General features: G+C 48.0%; 1 protein-coding gene and 1 long non-coding RNA gene across 6 annotated transcripts in view; one reads left to right on the forward strand and one right to left on the reverse strand.

Moving 5' to 3' along the window:
• LOC116632462 overlaps positions 1–11,323 on the reverse strand; it is a 36,238-nt gene extending 24,915 nt beyond the window's left edge. For both annotated transcript variants that reach the window (XR_004299419.1, XR_004299418.1), the window contains exon 1: positions 11,102–11,323. This is a non-coding gene — a long non-coding RNA (uncharacterized LOC116632462). The remainder of the gene's footprint in view (positions 1–11,101) is intronic.
• A 4,582-nt stretch (positions 11,324–15,905) lies between these two features.
• Positions 15,906–26,756, forward strand: GNPDA1 (glucosamine-6-phosphate deaminase 1). Of its 4 annotated transcripts, none has more exons than XM_032404478.1 (7): positions 15,906–16,091; positions 16,967–17,096; positions 19,990–20,136; positions 21,570–21,752; positions 22,777–22,961; positions 24,645–24,819; positions 25,718–26,756. In XM_032404478.1, exons 2-7 carry the CDS (start codon positions 16,973–16,975, stop codon positions 25,816–25,818), a joined length of 915 nt encoding a protein of 304 aa, XP_032260369.1. In that variant the 5' UTR covers positions 15,906–16,091; positions 16,967–16,972; the 3' UTR covers positions 25,819–26,756. The 4 variants fall into 4 exon arrangements, with proteins under 4 accessions (XP_032260369.1, XP_032260370.1, XP_032260367.1 ...); XM_032404479.1 differs by having other exon boundaries at positions 15,908–16,091; positions 20,035–20,136; XM_032404476.1 differs by lacking the exon at positions 15,906–16,091 and adding an exon at positions 16,575–16,642.
• The last annotated feature ends 1,049 nt before the right edge of the window (positions 26,757–27,805 follow it).

The raw sequence follows: 27,805 nt of genomic DNA on the forward strand, positions 1-27,805 counted from the left end.
TCACAGAAAAATTCATCAAGCTGTACATTTAAGACATAAACATTGTACCTCAATCAAATAAATAAATACATTTTTAAATAAACCTTTCTAAAAAGGCGGTTAAGAGACACATCTAGCAAAGAAAAGCAGCCTCCGGCTGCCTAGCTCAGCTGACCGGCCCTCTCTGGGACTGAGGATACCGTGCAGAGTTCTAAGGGCAACCTGGCAAGTCAAGCTGACTTGCTCGGCCCGGGGTGTGGTGGAGCAAGGTGAAAACTTGCCCTAAGAGAAGGAGTTAGAGAAACTTGGGGAGAATGCCCCAAAGCTGATAGGAGTCTGGAGTGATTCTAATAAACACAGTGCTTTCTAACTGGGTTTGCCACCAGAGGTGAAGAACCCACTGGCCAGAGAGGTTCCCCGTGGCCACAGCTGAGCCTGACAGAATCCACGTCCACAACTTTACTCAGAGCACCGTAACTTAGGCCTGTGCTCCTGAGGTGGAGTATATATACCTGATGATTTCTGTAAATTTTTTTTCACTTGTTATGTATTTATTTAAAATTGTGTGTGCAGGGACATCAGGCTGGCTGAGTCAGTGGAGCGGCAACTCTTGATCTCAGGGTTGTGGGTTCGAGTCATACGTTGGGTGTAGAGATTATTTAACAATAAAAATCTTTTTTAAAAAGTGTGTATAGGGGCACCTGGGTGGCTCTGCCGTTAAGCGTCTGCCTTCGGCTCAGGTCATGATCCCAGGGTCCTGGGATCGAGCCCCACATCGGGCTCCCTGCTCCGCGGGAAGCCTGCTTCTGCCTCTCCCTCCACCTGCTTGTGTTCCCTCTCTCGCTGTGTCTCTCTCTGTCAAATAAATAAATAAAATCTTTAAAAAAAAAAAGTGTGTATAAGTCCATGTGTGTATATGGAACATAAAATCCATGACTTCACAGATAACAACTGATCAGGATAATGCTAAGGTTTAAACAATGACTGTAAAAAATATCAAGTAAATAATAACACAGACGGCACATGGATAATAGCAACCAAAAAACTAAAGAAGTGGTAATGCAGTCTCTGACTTCTAGAAAACAGTGGTTTCCATACCGTCCTCCCTTCATGAAATGATCCCGGACACCCAAGGTTTTCGGGGTAGGGAAGGCAGGGGTACTTAAGGGACTGGTCCATGTGGGTGATTATCAGGTAGAAAAAAAAGATGAGCAATTTGTTCAGAACGTCTCCAAGAGGCATCAGAAACTGCCTGGTTGGAAGTCAAAAGGTGATTTTCTAGAAAAACCCAGACCTCAGAGAAAACCAACCAGGGCAGGTTTCTCCAGAGGAGCTTATGTTGTAGTCACGATAGAAATTCTTCTTTGCTCTCCCCACCCAGCCAAAGCCCCCCGAGGTGTGCATTTCCCGGGTCAGCAGCTCTCTCCACATGGCACTTCCGGCTTGTGTGGCCCTCAGACAAAACCACTGCTTGCAGGGCTGACCAACCGCTGAAGGCCAGACAGAGAGGAAAGTCCGGGGAAGTGCACATCCCTGAATACGGAATTACTGAACAAAGACAAAGAGCAGTACCCTAACTGTGAGCGGTCGTTCTCTTTCTGGAGTATGTTAGTACATCCATGTTGGGAATTTACATGGACACTGGTGTGCAACCATCACCACCATCCATCTCCAAATTCTTCCCATCTTCCCAAACTGAAACTCCATACCCATTAGAGATAAGCCTCCCTTCCCCATTGCCTCCAGCCCTGACAACTACCATCCTACTTTCTGTCTCTGTGAATTTGACTACCCCATGTACCTTACATAAGTGAAATCACACAATATGTATCCTTCCCTTGCTGGCTTATGTCACTTAGCATAATGTCCTCAAGATTCATCCAGGTTGTAGCATGTGCCAGAATTCCCTTCCTTTTAAAGGCTGAATAACATTCCATGGTATGTAGACACCGCAGTGTGTTCATCCATTCACCTGTCAATGGACACCTGGGTAGTTTCTACCTTCTGACCATGGTGACGAATAGTGCTAGGAATATGGGTGTACAAGTATCTCTTTGAGTCCTTGGTTTCAATTCTTTTGGGGATATACCTGGAAGTGGGATTGCTGGTTCATATGGTAATTCCATTTTTAATTCGGAGGGACCGCCACACTGGTTTCCACAGTCGCTGCACCATTTTACATTCCCACGAGCGGAGCACAGGAGTTCCAATTTCTCTACATCTTCACCAACACTTGCTATCCTCTGTTTTTTGTTTTTTGGTTTTTTTTTTTTTGGTAAAAGCTATCCCAATGGGTGTGAAGCGGTATCTCATTGTGGTTTCAATTTGCATTTCCCTAATGGTCAGTGATGTTGACTATCTTTTTCATGGGCTTATTGGCCATTTGTGTATCTTCCTTGGAGAAAGGTGTATCCAAATCCTTTGCCCATTTTTCAGTTGGGATTGTTTGTTTTTGTTGTTGTTGTTGTGGAGTTAAAGCAAGGTTTTTTTTTTTTAAAGATTTTATTTATTTATTTGACAGAGAGAGACACAGCGAGAGAGGGAACACAAGCAGGGGGAGTGGGAGAGGGAGAAGCAGACTTCCCGTGGAGCAGGGAGCCCGATGCGGGGCTCAATCCCAGGACCCTGGGATCATGACCTGGGCTGAAGGCAGATGCTTAATGACTGAGCCACCCACGTGCCCCTATAGCAAGGTATTTTATATGCATTTATTCCTTTCTTCCCACAATGCTCCTAGCGCCTCCTCTTAAACCCCCAGCCAGGCACAGACTCATGCTCTTGGCATCCCAAAGCAAGCAGACTGATAAATGAAACCTGCAAGGGCAGCTAGAGAAAAGAAATAAACAAAAGCAGAAAGAAGGGAGGGAAGGTCAGCCAAGGGCACAAACAAACAGGCTTCAATTCTCTCAGTCCAGCGGGTACTAAGTTAGGTACAAAATCTCAGTGCCTCAAATCCAAAGGAAAACCGATTCATGTGAATTTCGTCCTTGAATTGCATAAGGCAAATGGGTCTTTCACATTCTAGGAGCATCCTCTCTGCCTTCCCTGTGATGACAGAGGGGCAGCAAAGACCAAAAGAAGTAAGAAAAAGGGTGAGGGGCCTGGAAGGACGGTAGGTCCTATGCAAACAGCCTCTGGGAGCAGAACTGCGTCTGGTGGAAGAAGCAGGGACAGTGATGGCTCCCCGTTGCGTTCTCCAGAGGTGGACTCTTAGAGCACTAGTGTAATAAGGAAGTGATGTTAAAAAGGCAAGTAAGGCCATGATGAAAAGTTGTGCAGGGAAGACATGTGAGAGACAAACAGGAGACCCCTGAAAAGATAGCCATCCACAAGGCACTGATGAAACATACTTACTCCTCTGACAGGGACCCCAGCCTTGCCCCAGGCAGTTTCTCCTTGATACTAGAATAAGATTATAGCTGAGGTAGCAAGGTGTTTTATATATACTACATATATATATAGTAGGAGACATGCTAAATGCAGGTTCATGGGCACCATCTCCAGAGACACGGCCTCAGCATGCCTGGGGTGGGGCCCCGGACCCTGCACTTTGGCCCAGCTGCCCATGATGACGGCGATGTCAATGGTGGGAGCCATACTCTGAGCCCTTCTGGCTACTCTCAGGTGCAGAGACAACCCTGGGCTTTCCCCAGTCTGTGAGACAGCCATCCTGGTCTCTGCTCCCCCTTTCTCTCCCCAAATCCGGATTCCTGAGATTACAAACAGAAAAATTAGGGGTGATCACTTATTTACCCCATGACAACAGGACTCTCCCCAACCAAAAGAATTTGCTAAGAGATGTTTTTATTTTCTAGGTGCTTGCCCTTAAGTGTTTGCCACATAAAAGGCGTGAGAGAGAAATTTGGCAGATGGCATTTAGGAGAGAGATGGAGAGCATCTAAGAGTCGTGGCAAATTGATCATCACTGAGCAATGAAGATAAAATGAGAATCATAACCTAAAGTTACAAGTGAGAATAGGATTTACATCCTTGTGAAAAACACATCCACTGTAGGGGTGCCTGGGTGGCTCAGTCAGTTGGGCATCTGCCTTTGGCTCAGGTCATGATCCCAGGGTCCTGGGATCGAGTCCCATGTCAGGCTCCCTGCTCAGTGGGGCATCTGCTTCTCCCTCTCCCTCTGTGATCTCTCTCGCTTTCTCTCTCAAATAAATAATAAAATCTTTAAAAAAAAGAGAACATATCCATTGTAACTATCATAAACACTCATGAGTCTCATGTGCCAGCCCCTATGCTAAGTGCTTTATTCATTAATTTATTAAAAATATTAGGGCATCTGGGTGGCTCATTTGGTTAAGTGTCTGCCTTGGGCTTGGGTCATGATCCCAGGGTCCTGGGATTGAGCCCCACATCAGGCCCCTTCTTCAGTGAGAAGCCTGCTTCTCCCTCTTCCTCTGCCACTTCCCCTGCTTGTGTTCACTCTCTCTCTCTGTCAAATAAATAAAATCTTTTAAAAATATATATACATATTTATATATGAACAAGTACATACATAAATGATTATAAAAATATAAACAGAGGCTGTGTTTCCAAATGGTCGCAGGTCATTCAAGCAACGTAGCCTTGTGGTTTTAGCACACGAACTCTAGAAAGACTTAGGTTCAAGTCTTGGTTCTGTCATTCATCAACTATGTGACCTCAGCAAGAAACATCTCCTGGCCTCAGCTTTCTCATCTGTCAAATAAGGAAGCACGTAGCTCCCAGGGCTGTTCTGCTGATTAAATGAGATGATACATGCAAAACTCTGAGCAAGGTCTCTGGTGCGTAAATAAAGCCACTTGTGAGTGTTTTGAATGGTTGTCGTTACCATTGTTGCCGCCTGAGCAGAGTGTGAGTCCTCTAACCTAAAGTAGCATGTGTCCGGCCAGGAGCCACTTCTGCCTTCACACATCCCCAACGAAGATCTAGAGAGATCCAGGGGGTCCTGCTAGGCTGGAGTAGTCACTGAGGGGACACCCAGATCTGGAAGCAACCTGCCTCTAGTCTCCACGCTGGACAACACTCCCTGCACAGACAGCATGTTCTAGAAAGGGCAGAGGACCTTATGAAATGGGTGTGAGGTTAAATAGACGCGGGGCACCTGGGTGGCTCAGTCGGTTAACCGTCTGCCTTCAGCTTGGGTCACGCTCCAGGAGTCCTGGGATCGAGTCCAGTATTGGGCTTACTTGGCAGGATCATCACTGCTTCTCCCTCTCCCTCTACCACTCCCCCTGCTTGTGCTCTCTCTCTCCGAGACAAATAAGTAAACAGAATCTTAAAAAAAAAAAAAAAGAATTAAATAGAGTAGCAATGTTTGGCACACAGCAAATGTTCAGTCACCATTAAGTATTATTATTATCTATAATTTATAAGATATTTGCTAAGAACAGGACCTCAATAATACTTAGCATTAATTGAGCACCTACTCCAAGAGCCAGCTCTTGGGTCTGGATGCCCAATACTTGCACCTTTTCCTGAAAACAGTGTTCCACTTTCTTCTGCAGAAACTTCAGCCCTCCATCCCACGGTCCTGGGGGGGGGGGGCTGCCAATCACGGTCCTCTATTCCAGCTCCTGACGGCCCGTGCAGCCTCATTACCCAAAAGCCACCGGGAGCCAGCCTGCACCTGCAGTCTGACGGAATCGGATTTCTCGACCTGACGCAGTGAGATGAGCCTTTCCACAGGACTGCACTCGTTGCTCTTTGGGGACTTGGGATTGAGAAAAGCAGAGTTAACTGGGGATTGAAAGCTGTCGTCACGTGAGGACAGCTGAGCAGTTGGCTGTCCCCTGTAATCGATGAGACTAGCAAAGCAGGCCTTTGCTTTTACCTTTTGTCACAGATCAGAAAGCACTGGTCGCCCAAAGAGAGGTCCTTATGACATCTCACAGCTTCTGCATGACTTGAGGAGAAACAGTGTTTCCTGGTGGCTCCCCCGCTGGCTTTATCTTCCCTGTCCTCCTGGCTTCTTTCTTTTGCACTGCAAGCTGATTTTCCCTGTCAGTCCAGGCCGGGTTTTGCTCTTTCAGCTCCAACAGTGACTTCATACAGAGATGCTTTTCCTCCGGACACTTGAACTGGTATTTGCTAGAAGATTGGCATAATGAGGATTCGAACCCCGGTTGGCCATAACGTGACGAACCCCCCGCAGTGGTGCAAAGCCCACCCTCCAATTACAGGCAGTGACTGCAACAGCACACGGGCCCCGAGCTGGGGCTGGGGGGTCAGGCCCTGGGAGCCGGGCTGGGGGCCCACAGGTGAGAGACAAGGTCGGAGCAGAGGCAGGGAAGGCAGAGCTACAAGCTGCTGGTGCTGACACACCTGTCTCGAACTGGCAACCCGGAAGACTGTTCATTCTTTCAATTCTGGGAGCTATCCTAATCTTTTTTTCCAGGAATATCTGTTTAACCAAGCCACTCAGTTTCTGATGCTTGCCACCCCAGAACCCTAAATGACATATCTCTGTCTGTAGGCCCTGTGTTTGTTGCTGGGGACAGAGACGAATAGGCTGCAGTCCTACTCCGACGTACTTGTGATTACAGAGAGTGATTATTATAGGGAACAAACTGAGGGTTGTTGGCGGGGAGGTGGGTAGGGGGATGGGGTAACTGGGTGATGGACATTAAGGAGGGCACTTGATGTAATGAGCATTGGCTGTTATATACAAGTGATGAATCACTAAATTCTACCCCTGAAGCTAATAATACACACTATGTTAACTTGAATTTAAATGAAGTCTAAAAAAAGTTGGGGGGGGGAGTGATTATTCTCATGACAAAAAGATTCTTCCTTTTCGGGCTCCTGGCTGGCTCAGTCAGTACGGCATGTGACTCTCGATCTCGGAATTGCAAGTTAAAGCCCCATGTTGGGTGTAGAGATGATTTAAAAATAAAATCTTTTAAAAAAAAAAGATTCTTTCTTTTGCAAAATAATTCACTCTTGGGTCCTCCCCAGTCCCCCCAACCCTCCTTCTGTAAACTCAATGAAAGCTCCCTCTATCCCCATCACCTGGACCACAATAAGCCCTCAGCAGATTCACTGAATGAATGGATGGGCGGATGGATGATGGGATCATCTCGATTTCTACACATAAGGAAGCCACCTCAAAGAGGCTTACAACTAGCCCACACACATGCTATCAACGAGTGGTAGAGCAGAGACTCAAAACTACGCCAGCCCGTGTCTTCACTACAACACACTGTGTTTCTCTTGTTCACCCTGGAAAGGAGCTCTCTCCTTTTCTTGGACAGGAGAGAGCCAAGTTACCAAGAAAAGACTCCAATGTCAAAATAGCACGTTCCGGGGGCGCCTGGGTGGCTCAGTCATTAAGCGTCTGCCTTCGGCTCAGGTCATAATCCCAGGGTCCTGGGATTGAGCCCCGCATCAGGCTCCCTGCTCCGCGGAAGCCTGCTTCTCCCTCTCCCACTCCCCCTGCTTGTGTTCCCTCTCTCACTGTGTCTCTATCAAATAAATAAAATCTTTTTTAAAAAAATAGCACGTTCCAATTTGGGGATTCCTCAAAAAGTTAAACATAGAATTACCACATGACCCAGCAATTCTACCCCTGGGTATATCCCGCAAAGAAGTGAAAGCGGGTCTCAAAGTACACGTACACACATGTTCACAGCAGCACTATTTGTGTAGAAGCCCTCGGACCAGTGCTAAGGGTCGACTTGCTTCCATCTTATGCATTCCTTGCTTGTTAACCTAAGTCCCTTGATGTGCTGCAGCGCTCACTTAATTTCCTTGAGATTTGCAGACCACTGGTTTGGAGGAGTGAAGAACCAAACTTTCCCAGAAGATAAGGCCTGACCACATCCAAATACAGCTGCCCCCGATGGCAGCGAATCTGCTCAGGGTCACGTCGACATACGAGTAACCGCCCGGGCACCTGCTTCTCCCGCGTGCAGTCCCCCACCTTTTCCCATGCCTTCCCCTTTCAAACCCTCCAGCTTCCCCTGAACAGGGAAGATGGTCTTAGTGACATTAGTCTACCATCTTCCCAGGTTGCCAGTTTCTGGAATAAAGCCACCTTTCCTTTCCTTCCATCACTTGTCTCTTGATTTTCAAGCAGCGAACAGCCAAACCTGTTTGGAACCGGTTCTCTGTCCTAGAACATTTGCAATAGTCAGAATGTGGACATAGCCCAAACACCCATCAGTGAGTGGACGGATCAACAAAGTGTGGCAGATGGATACAGGGAGTATAATTTAGCCATAAAAAGGAATGGAGTGATGATCCCTGTTACAATGTGGATAAACCCTGAAAACATTATACTAAGTGAAAGAAGCCAGACACAGAAGGTCATATATGATATGATTCAATTTACAAGAAACATCCAGAATAGGTAAATCCATAGAGACAGACACAGATTTGGTGGTTAGAGGGGCTGAGAAGAGGGGAAAATGGAGAGGAACTGCTTAATGGAGAGGGGGCTTCTTTTGGGGGTGATGAAAAGGTGTTGGAACTAAACAGTGGTGATGGCTACACAACACTGTGAGTGTACTAAATGCCACTGAATTGTTCACTTTCCGATGGTTAGTTCTTTGTTATGTGAATTTGCCTCTCAGTTAAAGGAAATCACATTCCTAGAGTCATGCTAACACTCAAACACCAAATGCTTCCCATGGCTCTCCCAGCCCCAGGCGCACAGCAGGTGCTCAATGAATGCTTGATGCTTGTATTTTTAATTTTTTTTTTATTTTTAAGATTGATTCATATATTTAGAGAGAAGGCATGAGTGAGGGGGGTGGGGGGGGCAGAGGGAGAGAGAATCCTAAAGCAGACTCGCCGCAAAGTACAGAGGCCGACACAGGGCTTGATTCCAGGACCCCAAGATCATGACCTGAGCCGAAACCAGGAGTCGGCCACTTAACCGACTGTACCACCCAGGCGCGCCTGCTTGATGCTTTTAATTGGTTTCTAGGCTGAGCTGGAGAAGCCCTCTTTTGAAGGCAGTATGATAGAATGGCTAAGAGCACCCACAGCTTGAGTTCAAGCCCCAGGCCACTCACTTACATGAACTTGGGTGAAATTCTAAACTTCTGTATACTAGTTTTCTCATCAGTGAAATTGCAATAATTGTGCCTACCTCACAGGGCTGTTCTAAGGACCGAGATGCTAATGTATGCAAAGCACCTGTCCGCATACCACAATAAACGCTCAGTAAATATCATCTCCTGTGATGATGCTGATTATCTGTCACAGTGGGTTCTACTGCTCCCAACCCGTCTATTTTCAAAAGTTCTTATCACGCTCTGTCTCTGTAATACATTCTGGGCTGCAGACATCTGTTTTTGCCAGGAAAAAGCTATTATTCTCAAAGCAGATTGACTCTCCCATGAGAAGCCCTCCAGCTCTGAAATCCCAAGGCCACTCTGGAGGACCCTTCTTGGTTTTCACCTCCATCAGCAACAGAGAGCCCCCAGGAAATGAACTCTACATAAATAATGAGGGTGGTTCCTGTTTCTTTTGGCTGCCTATGCAATTGGGTGTATTTATTGTGAGCTCTGTTTCTTGGTCATATGCTATGTGGGATGCCATTGCTCCTCTTCCAGCCCCAGGCTGCTTCCTGTCCTCTGAGATGTGGAAGAGATTTGGGAAACATCCTGCACAGCCGGTCGGACAGCCTCAGAGGTCCATCCTGGTGCAGAAGGGTCACCAGGCTCTGAAAAACATCCTGTCCACACCCCCAACATCTCAAACCTGTGCTTCTGGTCCATGCCCAGGTCACACATTTGATTTCTTTTTTAAAGATTTTATTTATTTATTTGAGAGAGAGAGAGACAGAGAGAGCATGAGCGGGAGAAAGGGGTTGGGCAGAGAGAGAGGGAGAAGCAGACTCCCCACTGAACAGGGAGCCCTATGAGATGTGGGGCTCAATCCCAGGACCCTGGGATCATGACCTGAGCCAAAGGCAGGTGCTTAACCGACTGAGTCACCCAGGCGCCCCAGCACATTTGATTTTTTAAATCATTGTTTTAAAAGTAATTTGAAGTGTTTAGTATAGGTAATGCACTCACAAAGGATAAAGAAATCAAACAGTATCAAAAGGATATGGCATGAAAAGGAAGACTCTTCCTGCTCCTTACCCTTCAGCTTTGCAGCTTTTCAGGTCTCCTCCCCCAAAGAGATCATCACGACTATTCTTGAATGTCATTCTAGAGATAGTCTATGCATATAGGAACATATATTTATTCTTATCTCCATGGCCCCCATGAATCCTTTAGGGCCAATGATATAATACCTGGAGTTCTGCATCCTGCTTTTTTTTTTTTTTTTCAAGATTTTATTTCTTTATTTGAGAGAGAGAGAAACAGAGAGACAGAAAGAGAGCCAGCGAGTGTGCGAGCAAGCACAAGCAGGATGAGAGGGAGAAGCAGACTCCCCGCCGAGCAGGGAGCCCAATGTGGGGCTCCATCCCAGGGCCCCAGGATCATGACCTGAGCCGAAGGCAAACGCTTAAGCAACTAAGCGACCCAGGCGCCCCTGCATCTTGCTTTTTTTAAACTTAACTGTGGGGTAGTCTTTATAGCAGTTCACAAAACTCCTCCTTTTTAACTGCTGCATTGTGTACCATTTTATAGATCTACAAAACTTTATCCAACCAGTTCCCCAATGATGGACACTTAGGTTGTTTCCAATATTTTCCTTTAACAAGCAGGGCTATAATGAATGCCCTTCTAGAAGGAAATGAGAATTAGATTTCCTTCTGTTGGGGATGGGGATTCTTCTTTTCCCTCCACTTTCCCCAGAGTTGCCTGTATATACAAAACATATCCTGTATTTTGTCCTGAGCTCTCTACCTACTGACAGGATGCCATGAATGTCCTGTACTCAGCTTTTTTTTTTAAATCAAATTACAAAAAAAAAAGCATCAGAGCTATTTTTCCTCCACCGTAATTGGGACTTAAATCAATTAAAGGCCACACTAACTGACAGCATCTCTACAAATAAAGATCTGGACAATCCCGTATGGTCTCCTGCAGGTTTAACTGAGGGAAGTATAAAAGGGAAGACTGCAAAATAAAGGTACTTATTTTCATATTCAGAAAAGGAAAATACTGTTCTTCGGCTAAAGTCCCAAGTCGTGAACAGTGAGCACCATTAATAAGAGATAACTTACGATTTTTGTTCTGAAAATCAGCCAATCAGCGATGATCTCACCCCGGTAACCAAGCTTCTGAAAGTCAGCAAGTCAAGGACAGCCCCCAGCCTCTGAAAGCCAGCCAATCAGCGACAGCCCCTGCAAGACAACAGCCAATCAGCAAGTCCCTCACTCCGGAGCCCAAGCTTGAAAGTCAGCGAGTCAAAAGCAGCCTTGCTCTAGTGCTGAGAGTCCCGAACGTTCCTGCGCACTTTCTCCTGTGAAAGCCCGCTAGCCGCTTGCACCGTGCTTCCCCACGCCTTAACGAAAACCAGCTCTGGCTGGTTAAGACTTAAAAGCACACGTCTCACTTTCAGGCAAACATGAAGCTCATCTTTTTTTGCATCAGACATCAAGTTCAATTTAATGTTAGTTTGCAAATTTGCAGCCCTTTGAACATTTGGACCCCTGTTGATGGTTAGTTGTGAGGTCAGACTTGTGAATGCAGGTGCACTGTTGCAGCTGTGAGATCTTCAAATTCAATCTCTTTGACTCTCGCTGTACTTTCTATTATCTGTTCTTTGGCCAAGAACAGAATAAGTTGAATGTGACCACTGCAGAAATCATGTTAAAATGTAAATGGAACACAGACTGTAACTTCAGAGAATTTTATAAGCAAATTCTGCAAAACAAGGTACTATTAAGGAGAGCCAAATCACCAGGGAAATATAATGAAATAAATAGGTATGTAATTTAGATACTTATAATTTATTTCAGATAAACAACAAATCTGTTTTTAGAATAAGTGTGTCTTGAGTGGCTCTATGGGTTAAGCGTCCAACTCTTGATTTTGGTTCAGGTCATGATCTCTGGGGTCATGAAACCCAGCCTCCCCCCCAACCAGGAGTCAGGCTCCTCGCTCAGCAGGGAGTCTGCTTAGGATTTTCTGTCTCCCTCTGCTCCTCCCCCCACCCCCCCACTCTCTCTCTCAAATAAATAAGTATATCTTTAAAAAGAAGAAGAAGAAAAGAAGTGGGTTTTATGCAATTTTTTATCTCAAAGTATATACGTGGAGGCAATTAGGAATAATTCAAATTTAACTGGGTGTTCTGTGTTCTTATTTTTTTACCTTGGTGAACACCTCAGCCCCAGCCTCTGTGCCTCCATGATCACCCCTGCCTATAATGCCATCCTCCTCTTCTTCAACGACCAAATCCTAATTCTCTTTCGAGACCCATCTCAAAACAATTCCTTAGCGATGGCTAACTCTGTGCCAGGCATTATTCTAAGTGCCCTACATCTATTAAATCATGTATTCCTCCCTGAGGTAATCATTCTTCATTATAATAGTAAATACTATAAGGAAGATATTTTTCCTATTTTATGGATGAAGCAATTAGGGCACAGAGGAATTAAGTGACTTACCAGAAGTTACTCAATCAGGAAGTAGCAGATCTGGGATTCAAATCCAGACAGTGTAGCTCTGGAGTCCATTCCATGATAGGGTACCCACGTCTGTCCAATATGCTTGCCCTTGGAACCCAGCCACCATGTTGTGAGGAAGCCCAGGCCACAAGGAGAAGCCCTTAGGCAAGTGTTCCAGCCAACAGTCAGCATCAACCACCAGACGTGTGAGTAAACGAGCCTCATGATCCCAGCTCCAGCCTTCTCACATTTAAGGCTCCATTCATCATCCCCACCGTACCCTGTCTGAATATCTAGCATGTAGAAATCATGAGAGATCATAAAAAATAAATGTTTTTAAAGGATTTTTAAATTTTTTTTTTTAAGATTTTATTTATTTGAGAGAGAGAGAGAGATTGAGAGAACGAGTGGGAGGAGGGGCAGAGGGAGAAGCAGACTCCCTGAGGAGCAGGACTCAATCCCAGGACCCTGGGATCATGACCTGAGCCGAAGGCAGACGCTTAACCAACTGAGCTACCCAGGTGCCATAAAGGATTTTTTTTAGAACATTTTTAGGTTCACAGCAAAATTGAGAGGAAGGTACAGAGAAGCCCATATGCCTCCCATGCCCACAGATGCACAACCCCCCGCATTATCACCATCTCCCACCAGAGGGGGGGCACATGTGTTATTATAAATATAACAAACACTTGTTATTTGTATGATGAACTTACACTGACACGTCGTAATCAGCCAAAGCCCACCGTTTTCATCAGGGTTCATTCTCGTACATTCCCTGGGTTTAGACACATGTAGAGCGACACGTATCCACCCTGACAGCATCATACAGAACAGTTTCACTGCCCTAAAAATTCTCTGTGCTCCACTTATTCATCCCTTTCTCCTCCCTAACTGCTGGCAACTACTGATCTTTCTACTGTCTCTCTAGTTTTGCCTTTTCCAGAATGTTATATCGTTGGACTCTTACAGCAGACATAGCCTATTCAGATCAGCTTCTCTCGGTGACGCACCCTTGAGTTTCCTTCCATGTCTTTTCATGGCTTCACAGCACATTTCTCTTTGGCTCTTGTTGGACTTATTGTTTTTAGCCATTGAGTTTTGGGATCATCTATTATGCAGCAATAGATAACTAAGTATCCTTCCAGAATTTCCTCTAACTAGCCTCAGGGTAAAAAAAAAAATTATTTATGTTTTCACTTATTCATTCACACAACTATTGAACTTAATGGGGTATACTTGGCTTCAGACATGGCTAGATCTAAGTGGATCAGATGATGTCATCAGGATTCTGTATCACTTTTCTCTTGGTTCTGCTTTTCTCACTGGCAGCTCTAAACTTTTCTGGATTTTGCAGCTCCCCACAATGTATCTCCCCAAAATACCAACATAAACCCCGAGAAAGACCTGAGTCATCCACTGTAACAGTGAGTCACATTTTCAACTTTAGTCACAGAAAACTCTAACAGTGGCTTAACATTTAAACCATAGGCTATTTATTATTTACTTAGAAGAAGTCCAGACGCAGGAGTCCCAGCACTGGTCAAATATTAAGGACTTAATGTTCTTTCTATCCTTCACTCTATCCTTATGCTTGTTGCCTCATGGTCATAAAACAGCTTTTCCAGCTCCAGGCATCACATCTGCCATCAAGGCAGGAAGAAAAGGGAAGGAACAGACAGTTTGTTTTGCAAGCATGTCACTTTTCTCAGAAAGCAGAGTATCTTCCCAGAGCCATCTTTTTACTTCACTGGCCAGAACTAGGTTACCTGGCCACATCCTGGCTGAGAAGCTGGGAGAGTAGCTAACTTTCCAGAGGCTACAGTGGGAAGCAGCAAAGGAGAAGGAAGGCTGTGAGTGGCTGTTGGGTTAGTATCTTCCGTGTCTGCCTAGTCGTGAATCAGTCATGGCCCGGGCCATGGAGCTCTCTAATTGATTAGGCCAGAGGGTAGGACCAGCTTCACAAAACCCACATGAACCCCAGGCCCCAAGCAGGATTTTCTGAGGCTTGGGGCAATGTGTTTACGCAAAGCAAGGGCAACGGAAGAGTACAAAAACATCCACCCACAGGACAGCTATAGAGTGTTCCACTGCAAGGATGAATCCACAACTCTTTGAATTAGCCCATTTTGGTTCTAAAACGAGAATGGAAGGACGGGTATGGGTAAGTTCAAACCCAGACATGCAGTGGGAGGAACATGAGGGGCAGGAGGTTAGGGTAGAGGGCATTGCAGGGTAGAGAGTAGGCTGTAGGGAGGCTGGGAGGACATGAGGGGTAATCATGGCTGGCCATGAATGCCAGGCTATGCTACTGTTCCATCCAGTACTCACGATAGATACCTGAGGTCAGGATTACGTATCCCCATCCGGTTCCCATGTTTTAGAAGAGAAAATTCAGACCTGGAGAAGTTGAGTCATTTGCTTGAGTCACTCACTCAAGAACCAGGGATTGACTAAACCAGATCTTCCTGATTTGTCCCCTAGCTCTCTGATTCCAGAGCTGCCAGGCTTAAGAGAGACCTGGAACTGGTTCCCTACAGAAAGCATAATGGGGGCGACAGGCCCAATTAAAGTCACATGAAGTCACTCTTCCTGGAATGATGGGAATGCAGCTGCTGGAGACCAGGCCCCGTTATCTGATGTCTTTGGAGATTGGGGTTGTGAAACATCTACAGTGCTCAAGCTGAGATGAGGTTTCTGACTGCATGGTCTTTCTGTGTGTGTGTGTTTTTTGTTGTTGTTGTTGTTGCTGTTGTTTTAACAACTAAACCAACACTGAGGCCAAAGAACAAGTCCTTAGAACCGTAGAGGTTATTAGCCCCACAGCCCCATCTCATCAGGGCCTCACCAGCCCAACACCACCTCTATCGAGCTGGGCTGGAGCTGCAGCTGGGCCCCAGGGCAGGGGTGAGCCCAATCATGGCACCTGTGGAATACGGCCACCTAGCTCCCTGTGGACATCGTGTGTGGTGTGTTCCCATTTCTGTAAAATGTAAAATATATTCCAGGAAAAAGATTTTGGAAATGTAGCCTAAACTCTCAGCAATGTTATCTTGGGGTGGGGAGCTGGGGAGACCAGGGACCTCCCTCTTTCTCTAAATATAGACTGCTGTGAAGATTAAGATTAAAAAAAGAAAGAAAGAAAAATCTAATTATATTTAAAGCAAAAAAGTTGTAATATCTACGTAAAAAAAATGACACCTAAAAAAGTTAAATGGAAGACAGAGCCAGGCCCAATCCCTGAGGCTCTAAGGAAGCGATTTTGCTCTTCCTCCCCCCTTCCTCCCCCCAGCACTAAAAACCTGGCCCCAGCCTCCCCGCCCCGGGCCTGGGCACTGCATTCCTCGGGGCCACCTGGAGCCCCCAAGTCTCCGGGCCGCACAAAACCGGCCTCCAAGCCTCGCCTCCCACAGCCGCTCCCGGAGCCGAGAGGAGAGAGGGGCTGGCCCCAGGCAGGGCAGAGTCCGCGGGCGGCCAGGGCCCCGCAGTGGGCCCCGCAGAGTCAGCCCCTCCGGCGGAGAGCGGCTCCGCGTGACCCGGGGCCACGTGACCCGCGCGGGGCGGGGCCGCCGGCGCAGTTGCTGCAGGCGCCGCGGGAGGTGTCCGAGTAAGTGGGGAGCGGGGCTGGCGGGGACCCTCCTCGCGGGTGGGCGTGGGCGGGGGTCCAGGCGCTGCCCCAGCCTCGGGTTCCCCAGGAGCCGGGAGCCCAGCGAGCTGCCGGGACGCCCCTTCCCGGTGCAGGGCCGGAGGGGCGATGGGATCGCGATCGGCGTCGGGCAAACACTCCTGTATCCTTCGGCTGGCCGGGACCGCCATCCCCGCCTCCCACCCTGAGTGATCGCAGTGCGGGGCGATTACATTGACCCCTTGTGCTTTGGGGGAAACTGAGGGTCCACAAAGCAAGGCCGACGGGAGCACCCCTCTACAGGGGAACACACGTCTCCAGGCAAACTCCATGGCTCTCACCTGCTATAGTGGCCCATATGATCCCATGACCCCTCTATTGAGGAAGAGGCCGTGGGTACAGACTATCCAGCGCGTGGGGGCAGAGAAGTGGGGAAAGGGGGCTGGGTCGAGCTACAAGATAACAGCCAGCATATTGAATAGTGTGTGGTTTACATGCCCTCATTTAATATTCACCATCGTGAAATTTGTCGGGTAGGTCCCCATTTTCACGTAAGAAGAAACAGGCTGGGAGAACTTGAGTCCTTTGACCAAGGTCCTGCGGTTGGTAAATGGAGGAACTGAGAGTAGAACCCCGGTCTGTCTCACAGCAGCGCCTCCTGGTGGGTGGTGGAGGCACTTGGCCCAGCCTATTAATTCCTCTGTGAACCGAAAGTTGGGGTCTTCCTCTTCCTTGCTCGGACACCCTGGGGAGAGGTTGTTGCTGGGTGAGAAGGGCTTCTCCCCTCTCGCCAGCCACCTGCATCCCTTTCTCCCTGTCCCTTACCACTGATTCCTTTTGTCACCTGCCCCCTACAGGACAAGATGAAGCTCATCATCCTGGACCATTATTCTCAGGCCAGCGAGTGGGCAGCCAAGTACATCAGGAATCGCATCATCCAGTTTAACCCGGGGCCAGACAAGTACTTCACCCTGGGACTTCCCACTGGTGCGTTGGGGGATGGAGAGGGTGCCATGGATTGTGGGGGAGTGAGTGAGCATTAGGATTTTTAAGGAGCCAGGTACGTGGGCTCACTGAGCCAGGGGACTTACAAGGAGGGGTCTGGGGTGCTGGTGCTATGAGTGAACAACCCTGCTTCCTGGAAACGCAAAACAGGAGGACCCAGCTGCCATTATGGTTTGGTTTAGGTCCTGCCTGCTCCTGAAGAGTTCTGGAGTAGAAGGGATCTCGGTTAGGCAGGAAGAACTTGATTTTTCAGCTCCATTCTAAGTCAGCCCTGACCACAACAGGCTGTCTCGGAGTCTCAGAGTCCGTAACAGAATTAAGTCCTAACGCCTTCAGGCATACATTTTATGTAATGAATTAACTTCTGTGCATCTCTCGAGTGCTACTAGCTGAGTACCATCCTTGGCAGAATTGATAGTCTACTCAAGACATTTTCTGTAAGGTTTAATTAGACACAGGACCTACTTGAAAAACAGCCTCAGTTTCTTCTAGAAAAATCAGCTTATTGCCTTTATGGGAGGATATCTATTTTGACCCCAGCTCCTCAAGGCATATGGTCCTGATTCTTTCTCTCCGAGTTTGGGTGGATTTGCCCCAGTGTCCCATCCACTAGAGCAGGGGCCTTCAAACTTTTTCTGTAAATGGTCACATAGTTAATATTTTACACTTCCCTGGCCGTAGGGCCTCTGTCGCAACTACTTAACCGTCCATGTAGCTCAAAGTCCGCTGCGGACACACATAAATGAATGCGCCTGGCCGTCTACTGATAGAGCCTGGTGGACGCTCAGGTCTGAACTCGTATAATTCTCGCATGTCACAAAGTCATACTCTTGATATTTATAAACATAAAAAGTGTAAAAACCATTCTTAACTGATGAGCTGTATAAACACAGGCCGCAGGCCAGATTTGGCCTGTGGGCTGAAGTTTGCGGGCCTCTGCACTAGACGTTTGTGGGAGCCTAGCTGCACGTATCTGCAAAACCACCAACATCTCGGGCCCTGGAGGGGCTGCACTAACATCCTGTTTGCTAACCGTGGAGCTTCTCTAGGTCAGAGTTTCTGCTTCTGCTGACATCCCTCCCTGATGCCCCATCACCTGCACGATCAGGTCCCAGCTCCTCAGTGTGGCCTTCAGGGCCCTCCAAGACCTGGCCCCCTCCTGACTGCCATACCTGAACGAGCACAGCGTTTCCATTTGGGTTCCTTGGAACATGCCTTCTGTTAGGTGAAATGCCAGTCGGGGGTTCTGGGTGGAAACCAAAGAAACCAGCTCTGGCTAAGTTACGCAGAAAAGGATTGTATTGGCTAGATAACGGGGAGCTCACAGAATTGAAGGGAAAGCTCGAAGTCTGGAAAGGGGACATGACATGACGAAGCTCAGGGGAAGGCCAGGGAAGCTGTGGGGCTCAGGCACGGCTGAGGCCCTGGCACAGGGACAGACTGGTGACGGGTCGGGGGGAACTTTGATTCAGCAGGTATTTAGTGAATGCCCACCATATGCCGAGCTCTTCTAGGTGCTGGGGATACGACGACAAACAAAAAAGACATAAACTCCTGCCTCCTGAAGTTTAAATGGTAGTAGGAGAGACAGACAATAAGCAAGTTACTTGACAAAACAGAGTATGTTAGGTGGTGATGAGTGAAGGAGAAAAATGAGGCAGGGAAGGGGGGATAGGGAATGTCTAGGCAGGGGAGGGGGCCCGTGGTGTCGGACGGGGTGGCAGGGAAGGTTCCTCTGAGAAGGCGACATCTGAGTAGAGGCCAGAAGAGGTGAGAGTTGTGCAGGTACCTGAAGGAGGAGCAGGTGAGGAGCGGGATGAGGACGGGTGAGGGTGGGAACCCGGGGCCGAGTTACAGGGAGCCTTTGTTAGGACTGGTTATGACTCAGTGAAATAAGAAGGCATTAGTAGGTTGTGAAAAGAGCGATCTGATTTGGGTGGGGCTTTTTTCTTTCCATCCTCTTATTTTAAAAAATTTCAAATATTCACAAAAGCTGAAAGACTAGTACAGTACCATTCTCCTAGGCTCGCCCATTGTTAATATTTGCCGCATTTACCCTTCATCTCTTCTGGCTCGTGTTCTCTGTCTACACACAAACACACACACACTTTTTTTTTTTTTATGAGCCACTTGAAAGTAAGTCCCAAACCTCCTGACGATTGACCTCTATATCTTTTGGCATCTATCTCCTCAGAGTACAGACGTTCTCTTACCTGACTAACTACGATACTGTTATCATACCTATTAAAAAAATCATTCCATAATACCGTCTGTTATGCAGACACTAGTAACATTTTTTTCCTCATTGTCCACATTTACCTTTTATAGTTTTTTCCCCCAATAATCCAGTATCCAGACTTCACGCATATTTAGTTCTTAAATCTACAGAGGTCCTCCCGCCTTTTTCATGTGCTCTATGACCTTGACTTTTTAATGAGACTCAGTTCGCAGGAGTTTGCTGCTCCTCGGGGAAGTCTTCCTGAGCCCACAGACTTGGGCTGGTCGCAGCTGACATCGCTGCTTCCTGTCCCAGTCCCAGCCAGTGAGCTCGTTCCGAGCGGCTGCGTGTCTGGGCCTCCTTTGTGTCCCCATCATGTGGGGGACATACTAGTTGCTCACCGAACACGTCAGGACGTTAGGTGTGATGTTTACTCGGTTACTGATTCCGGTCGTGCCAGTCAGCGGCGTGCTGACCACTGGGATTCGGCGGCGGACAAGACAGATGCAGCCCTGGCCTCCTGGAGCTCACGCTCTGGTGGGGACGTAGCCTTCGGAAGCACTGACGGGATGGCGGTTAGGACTGGGGCACCGGGGGAGGGCTTCAGATCTGACAGGTTCTCCCTGCTGAGCAGCCCTCATCCCTGGGTGTCCTCAGGAGCTGGGAGCCGAAGGGTGTTCATGGCTGTGGCCTCTCTCACAGGGAGCACCCCAATTGGCTGCTACAAGAAGCTCATTGAGTACTGCAAGAATGGAGACCTGTCCTTCAGATACGTGAAGACCTTCAACATGGATGAGTATGTGGGTGAGTCTGTCTCTTTCCAGGTCTTCCCTGATTCCAGGAGAGTCCTGCTCCTCCCCGTTCAGGCGTAGCCCGGGAGGGGAATAGGGACGTCTCTGGGAACCAGTGAGGTTTGGTGATAAAGCTCCATTAGCGAAAGCTTTCTCTCCCAGGCCTTGGTGTACTCAGCTGTAAAACGGTGCTCTGAAAGCTGACCTCAGGTTGTAAGCATTAAGTGATCGAACAGATATGGAAGCCTCTTACACGGAGCAGCCATTTTAAATGTTAGAGTATCTCCTTCTCCTCTGCCTCCTCCCCAACTCCATGCCGTTTCTTTCTGTAACCAGTAATTGCAGATGGGCTCATCCCTCTGTTTGTGTCTGGTCTCTCCCTCCAGTGCTCATCCTCCAGCTTGCCTTTCTGCCAGGCACACTGGGAGAGGAGCAGAGACTGGTGTCCCTTCCAGTGCTGAAAAGCTGTACCTTGGTCTTCTGTCACCCCCGCCTACCCCCACCCCCGCCATCATTTTGTAAGGCTACACTTTAAACATTCTTATTTTCAATTGTGGTAAAATAGACCTAAGATTTACCATCCAACCGTTTTTATATGTAGAGTTTAGCAGCGTTAAGGATATTCACAGTGTTGTGTAACCAATCTCCAGAACTCTTTTCATCTCGCAAAACTGAAACTCTCTACTCATTCAACACCAACTACCCATTGCCCGCTCTCCCAGCCCCTAGCAACCATCGTTTTACTGCTTCTGTGAATTTCACTACTCTAGCTACTTCATTTAACTGGAATCAGAGAGTTGTCTTTCTGTGACTGGCTTATTTCACTCAACAAAATGTCCTCAAGGTTCGTCCATGTTGTGGTATGTGTCAGAATTTCATTCCTTTTTAAGGCTGACATTAAACATTCTTCATGTTTAGTTACACATCCACTTGAAACTTTTTCTTCTTGGCTAAAAATCATTTTGCAGAAGCCCTGAAAGAATTCTCTCCAACCAGCTGGTGTTCAAGCTGGGGTTCAGGCTGAGAGGGCTATAACTGGGGGTGAATGGTGGGGTGGGAGACACGGGCAAGGGGTATGCTTGCTTCCTGCCCCGGATGGGCCAAGCCCTACCCGCGGGTTGTAGGCCTCCTCCAGAAGCCCAGAGTGACCCTGGCCTCCCGCCTACAATTACTCCCTCGTGAAAAGGAGATGAGAATGAGGGGATTTCTCAGGCTCCCGGGGTGCAGTCACTCTGGGCCAGTCCTGCCGTCACAGGTGGTGGTGGTGGGTGGACACGGGGATACCACCCCAGCCAGTCGTGGCTGATCGCGGCCTGGTGCCCAAGGCCCCCTGATGGGCGTTCCCCTGAAAGTGTCTGTGGAGGTCTGAGGGCATCCTGGCATCCGCCGTGGGAGGAGGGCTCTGGCTCAGCCTGGGCATGACTGAGTGTCACCATGGTCCCACAGGCCTTCCTCGAGACCACCCGGAGAGTTACCACTCCTTCATGTGGAACAACTTCTTCAAGCACATTGACATCCTCCCAGAAAACACCCACATTCTGGATGGGAATGCGCCTGACCTGCAGGCTGAGTGTGACGCCTTTGAAGCGAAGATCAAAGCCGCAGGGGGGATTGAGCTGTTCGTCGGAGGTGAGCCTGCCACTCTGCGGCACGTGTCCAGGGCAGGCCCAGGGTGCTGAGAACACATGGAGGGGGGACAGGACCCATGCCTGCCTCCCAACAGCTTCCTCACTGCACTGGTAATAGCAGGAACCATTTATTCCCCTGAGGAGGCAGGGAAGACATAGATAGGAGCCCTCACTCCCCGCCTTGGCTGTGCTGCTCAGTGACCGTGTGATCTTGGACATCTCCTTTCTCTGCGCTCCCGTGCCTTGTTGGTCAAGTGAGATGTTTGGATTTGGACTCGAAGATTCTGTTCCCTAGTCCTGAGGTTTTATATGGATCAGTCCACGGGACTTACCTAAACAGTTAAAATCCTATGGTTCGAGAAGATTCTGCACTCAGCCCCTGCACACTGTAGATAGCCATATGAACCCCAGAGAAGTTTTGTGACTTGCCCCAGGTCAGCCAGGGCAGTGGCAAGAAAGCAGGAACCCAGGGTGTCCCCTTCTCAGTTTGTGCTCTGTCCCTACCCTGGGCTGCCCCCTTACGTTTCCATCTTTTGCCATCTCTGGAGCCACCCACGGGAGTGTTAAGCTTTTACTGCTCTAGACTTAACTCTTCTTTACTTCAAGGTAGGAGGAAGAGGCTAAGAGCACTCATGTTCAAAGATTTTATAAACTTTGCAACCCTTGTCCAGTCCCTGTTTTTTTATTTGCTGTGACTATCCCAGCGGCAGGACCCCTGACTACTGGCAGGAGAAGTTACCCTTCGATGCTCTAGGGAAGCAGAAGCTAGTCGGAGTACTGCTTACTTAGCTTTCTGAGGGTGGTCGCAAGGTGACCAGGTCGTGTGTGTGCCTCAAACAGAAATGGCTAGGAGGTGGGGAGAGGGGAGGATCTTACACTTAAAGTGCACCTGCCCGGGGTGAATGAGAAAAGAGCTATGATTTCAAGGATTTTACACACCCCAGGTGGGGAAGGATAGGTGTCCGTTCCTGAAATCTTGGATCCCTGGGACTGACAGGGCTGCCCTGGCTGTTTCTCCCGGGCAGGCATCGGCCCTGATGGACACATTGCCTTCAATGAGCCGGGCTCCAGTCTGGTGTCCAGGACCCGTGTGAAGACTCTGGCCATGGACACCATCCTGGCCAACGCTAGGTTCTTCGATGGTGATCTCACCAAGGTGCCCACCATGGCCCTGACGGTGGGTGTGGGCACTCTCATGGATGCTAGAGAGGTAAGGGCACATGGGGTCCCCGGGCCTTCCTTGGGGGGTTGGACTTGTCTTTCTGTCATTAACTACACAGGCACCACCTGACAACACTTACTAAAAATGAAGGCATTATAAATACGGCTAAAATCCCAGCTGATCCTCTCACTGGTCCTCCTTCCTCTTTGGAGGCAGCCACTAGTCTATTCTCAGCGGGACCCTTTCCACACTGGCTACACGGGAGGCTGCAGGCTCCCCGGCCTCTGCTTACGCACCCCTTTGGAGCTTCTCGAGGCAGAGGAGCCTCGCACTACTCACGTCCGAATAGGAATTTGCATTTGCCCAGGTGCTGAGAGGGACTGCTGGTTCCCTGCAGTTGGTGGAGGTCACTGTTTGAAGGGAGCTCCCCCTGCTACCCCAGGATACTTGTGGTTATGGCCTTGTGCTCGGGGACTCGTAAACACGGAGAAGTGTGATTTAAATATAGGTGTCTAAACGCAGTTGAGTGTGTTTTTCCCTAGAAAGTTGGGTATCATTTTAATTTTTTGTGGTTCCAGTTTCTTTACTGTCTTTCATTAGAATTTTAAAAGCATTTTCTCTTCCTTTCAGGGGTATATTCAGTGGGAAGCAGTTACCGACATTGTAGCTTCAAGTTTCTTTGCCCAGATCTGTAAACAAACATCTACATAGTGAAAAAAGCTCCCTATTTCAGGAGAACTTTTGTGAAATGCGTGAGGTCACCAGCTTTCTCTTGGGTGACCTTGACTCAGTATCTCTGGGGGTCACCCTGCTGTGTTTGGCCAGACAGCATGGAAGCACTAGGGTGTGAGGGCTCTCCCTGTCATGGGAGGGTATTATAATCTGGGAAAGGACCTGGGTCTGGAAATCAGGAGTTCTGGGGTCCTGAACAGAAAGAGTTGCATTCTCACTATGCCTCTGGTGTCTCATCTTTTAAGAGAGAAACAGTAAATCCTGTTCACAACTCCATGGTACATCGAATTACAGTGAAATCTAGAGAGCAGAGTTCCTTTACAATCACTTTCCAGCATTTATGTTCTTGATATTTTAACTGTTGAGGGAGTCTGTGCCTTTGTTTTGTTTGAACATAAAACATCACCCCAAGTCCTATTAGTCAGTCTAACACTTGGCATTGAGAGTGACCGGATTAAGGAGCAGCCTTTGTGGGATGGAACCTCAGCGGCCACACACACAACCATGACCATCACTTCCATGGCCCCTTGTAAATGGTGCATATTGGAACCCCTCTTCTTCAGACTGCACTTGTGGAAACTCACCCAGCCTAGGACCCCCTGGGACTCTGTCCCAACTGCTGGGATTAGAGGCATGGGCCTTTGTCTGGCGTATGTGTTCGTAGCGGTCATCAAAGGTACCAGGAGGCACCATCACAGGGTGGGCTAGAGCATGGACTCCGGGTCAGAAATGCCCTGGGGCAAGCTCCTGAATCCCCTGGAGCACATGTCCTCATCCCAGAACATGGGGATGGTGATGGTCCCAGCCTCAGGTTCTCCGGGCAGTAAGGTAGAGAGCAGGGAGCAGGGAGCACGGTGTGCTGCAGGCCTTCAACTTCACATGGTCTACTGAAGACAACAGTGCTTGCAGCCAGTGGGGGTGACTGGACCGGAACTCAGGTTTCTGGACTCCGGGTTCCACTGCTCATTCTCCATCACAGGCTTGTTTTCTGATCCCCAGGTGATGATCCTCATCACAGGTGCGCACAAGGCATTTGCTCTGTACAAGGCCATTGAGGAGGGAGTGAGCCACATGTGGACCGTATCCGCCTTCCAGCAGCATCCCCGCACAGTATTTGTGTGCGACGAGGACGCCACCCTGGAGCTGAAAGTGAAAACCGTCAAGTATTTCAAAGGTGAGGGGAGGGGGCGGGGAGTTTGGGGTATGCCGGGTGTGAGGAGCGGTTCTCGTGTTCTGGCTCTGGCCATTTTCATAGACAACTCTGATGTTAATAAAAACCAAACCTTACGGTCCCAGAACACACAGTCATTGCTCTTCCACCCATGACTGCAAGGGTCTATTTCTGGAGGCCTGTTTGTTCTACGGAGGCAAGAAGACAATGAAATGAAAAACAGTCTGAGGGCTATGTGGTGATCTCTTGGCAGGGCTATTGAAGCTCAGGGTTGTTTTTTTTTTTATCTTTCCAGGACTCATCCAGGCCTTCCCCTCTAGGTAGGGCACTGAACTCTCATGAGGATCTTTTTCTCTTCTGCTTTAAGAAGGACACACTGTGGGGCACCTGGGTGGCTTGGGCAGTTAGGTGTCTGCCTTCAGCTCAGGTCATGATCCCAGAGTCCCGGGATCGAGCCCCGCATCGGGCTCCCTGCTCAGCGGGAAGCCTGCCTCTCCCTCTGACGCTCCTTCCCCCTGCTTGTGCTCTCTCTGGCTCTCTCTGTGTCCAATAAAATCTTATAAATAAATAAATAAGGACATGCTGCTTTGGGCAAACTTAGGGGAAAACCCTCATTTACTAAGCAGGCAAATTAGGAATTTATTCTTTGGTGAAAAGATTAACCTTTCAATAGCCAACACCTCTAAAGAGTGAATTTACAAAAGGGCCGTGGATTCTAGCATTCATTGGGAATAATAAATTCTTTTCCTACTCTTAGTATTTTGGTCATTTGGAGCCACAGAGAAAAGATGATGATTTTCAGTACTAGGACAAAATTTGAGAGCTCCTGGATGTTATTGTTCATAATCGTGGAACTCTGCCTCTACTTGCATTAACTACCTTTGTTTTTAATTTTTCCCAGGTTTAATGCTTGTTCATAACAAGTTGGTGGACCCCTTGTACAGCATCAAAGAGAAAGAAACAGAGAAAAACCAGTCTTCTGAGAAGCCATACGGTGATTAGCCTGTGCTCATCGTAGCATCGAGTACCTCTTTAGGACAGGCAGAGCAATTCTGGAAATTGCCTTTATGAGGACAGAATTGTATTTCTTTAATCCAGAATGGGTGTACTTATTGTTCTTGGCTATGCAGCATGGAGCCTAGTCATGAGAGTTTAGCTACAGGGAGAAGGACTTGTTCTGTAACTACTTTAATCAGAAAAAAAGTCTCTGAAAAATGTACTCCATAATTTTGATGTCTGCCCTACACAGCTTAGGGTTTTTTAGCTTTTGTTCTGCCTCTGGCACTGTTCTCATGTATAACACACTCCCGTCAGGAATTTCTATCATTACATACACTGATTCTCAACTGGGGGTAGTGGGGGCCTCTGTATATTGGCCCAAACCTCTTTGAAAGCCCCTCTTGAGTAGGCCTGCCTCTCATTTGGGAATCACTGTTCCAGATTAAGGAACAAACTCTTAACCTTCTGTTCAGTTATAAGTGCCATGGAAAGAAAATGATTCCTTACTTTCTTTCCCTAGTTGTTGTTTTTTCTGCTCTCACAGTTGGCCTTTCCATGAACTCGGAGGACTCCTTGGGGGAGGAGGATGTGGATGGCTAGGGCTAAAGAGAAGGCTTTTGCTGATAAACTCAGAGTCTCAAGGGGCCTAACCACATCAAACTCCCCTCCCTCCGGGATCCTCTGGCACCTGGAAGAAGGCGGAAACCCTCTTCCCACCAGAGCCCCATGTTTTTGTTCCAAGGTCTCACTGGGGCGACAGATCCTGCCACAATGTCAGTGTGTTCGGCTAAGGAGATGGAGGCCAAGGCAAAAGCTCAGTCGGGCCTAAGTTTAGTCACAACACGAGTGACATGTTCTCCTTCCCTCAGTGCGCCAAGACAATATACCAAATGCTTCTAAAGTTGCCTAATAATAGCCTTTCCCCACTTAAAATACCCTGCCCTTCCGGGGCGCCTGGGTGGCTCAGTTGGTTAAGCAACTGCCTTCGGCTCAGGTCATGATCCTGGAGTCCCTGGATCGAGTCCCGCATCGGGCTCCCTGCTCAGCAGGGAGCCTGCTTCTCCCTCTGACCCTCCCCCCTCTCATGTGCTCTCTCTCTCATTCTCTCTGTCTCAAATAAATAAAATCTTAATAAAAAAAAAAAAAAAAAAAAAAAATACCCTGCCCTTCCAACCCGCTCAGGTTCCTGTGGCGCGCTCTGCCGTCCCCAGAACGTCAGGAAATACAGCCCTTTTGCCCCTTTGTCTTTCCCCCTTATTCACAAAGTGAGTTTACTGCTCTGCCTTTGACTCTTAAGCCTTCGCGCAGTGGATGCTGCCGTCGCCTCCCTATTGCTGTGCCTGTTTGAAGCTGCTGCTCCCTCCCTTTCTGGGAAAGATCCTTCAGAGACTGGCTCACGCCTCTCTTCAACTGCTGTGTCTGGTACCAGTGTTTGGTCTTGAGCTTTTCTACGTGATTGTGCTGTCGTTCTGTCTTAGGCTAACGGATCAGCGGACTTGTTTACAATGTGATATTTTCTATTAAATCCAATATTTTCAAATAAAATATGTCTTTGTGGACTTGCACCCCCAGAGGTCAGAGGGTGGTCTGGGTTGATGTTTACATATTTTGGGAAGAGCTGGTGAGCAACGCTTCACACTCACTCCTCACAACGGCTCTAAAGGATGGCACAATCGTGGCAACTGTTGACCTCTTCAGTCATCAGGGGGAAAAGAAAATAGTTCGTAAAAATGAAGCACCTGTGGAAAATGGTGGCAACGAGCAGATGAGCAATAAATTGTGATGTTCCGGCTGTACCTGGGATCCAAACAAGGAGATGGCTTCTACAAAGAATAAGGAGACTTGTGAGCAGGAGGGATATAAAAACTGCAGGGTATGGAAAATAGGTTTAGGTGGGTTTTTTGTTAGAAAAGTAAATATAATGGAACATCTTGGGTCAATATAACCAATTGAGATACAAGTAGAAGTTGGCAGAAGGGTTTAATTTTTT

Source organism: Phoca vitulina, unplaced genomic scaffold (assembly GCF_004348235.1).
Source record: "Phoca vitulina isolate PV1807 unplaced genomic scaffold, GSC_HSeal_1.0 scaffold6, whole genome shotgun sequence".
NCBI classification, from domain to species: Eukaryota; Metazoa; Chordata; class Mammalia; order Carnivora; family Phocidae; genus Phoca; species Phoca vitulina.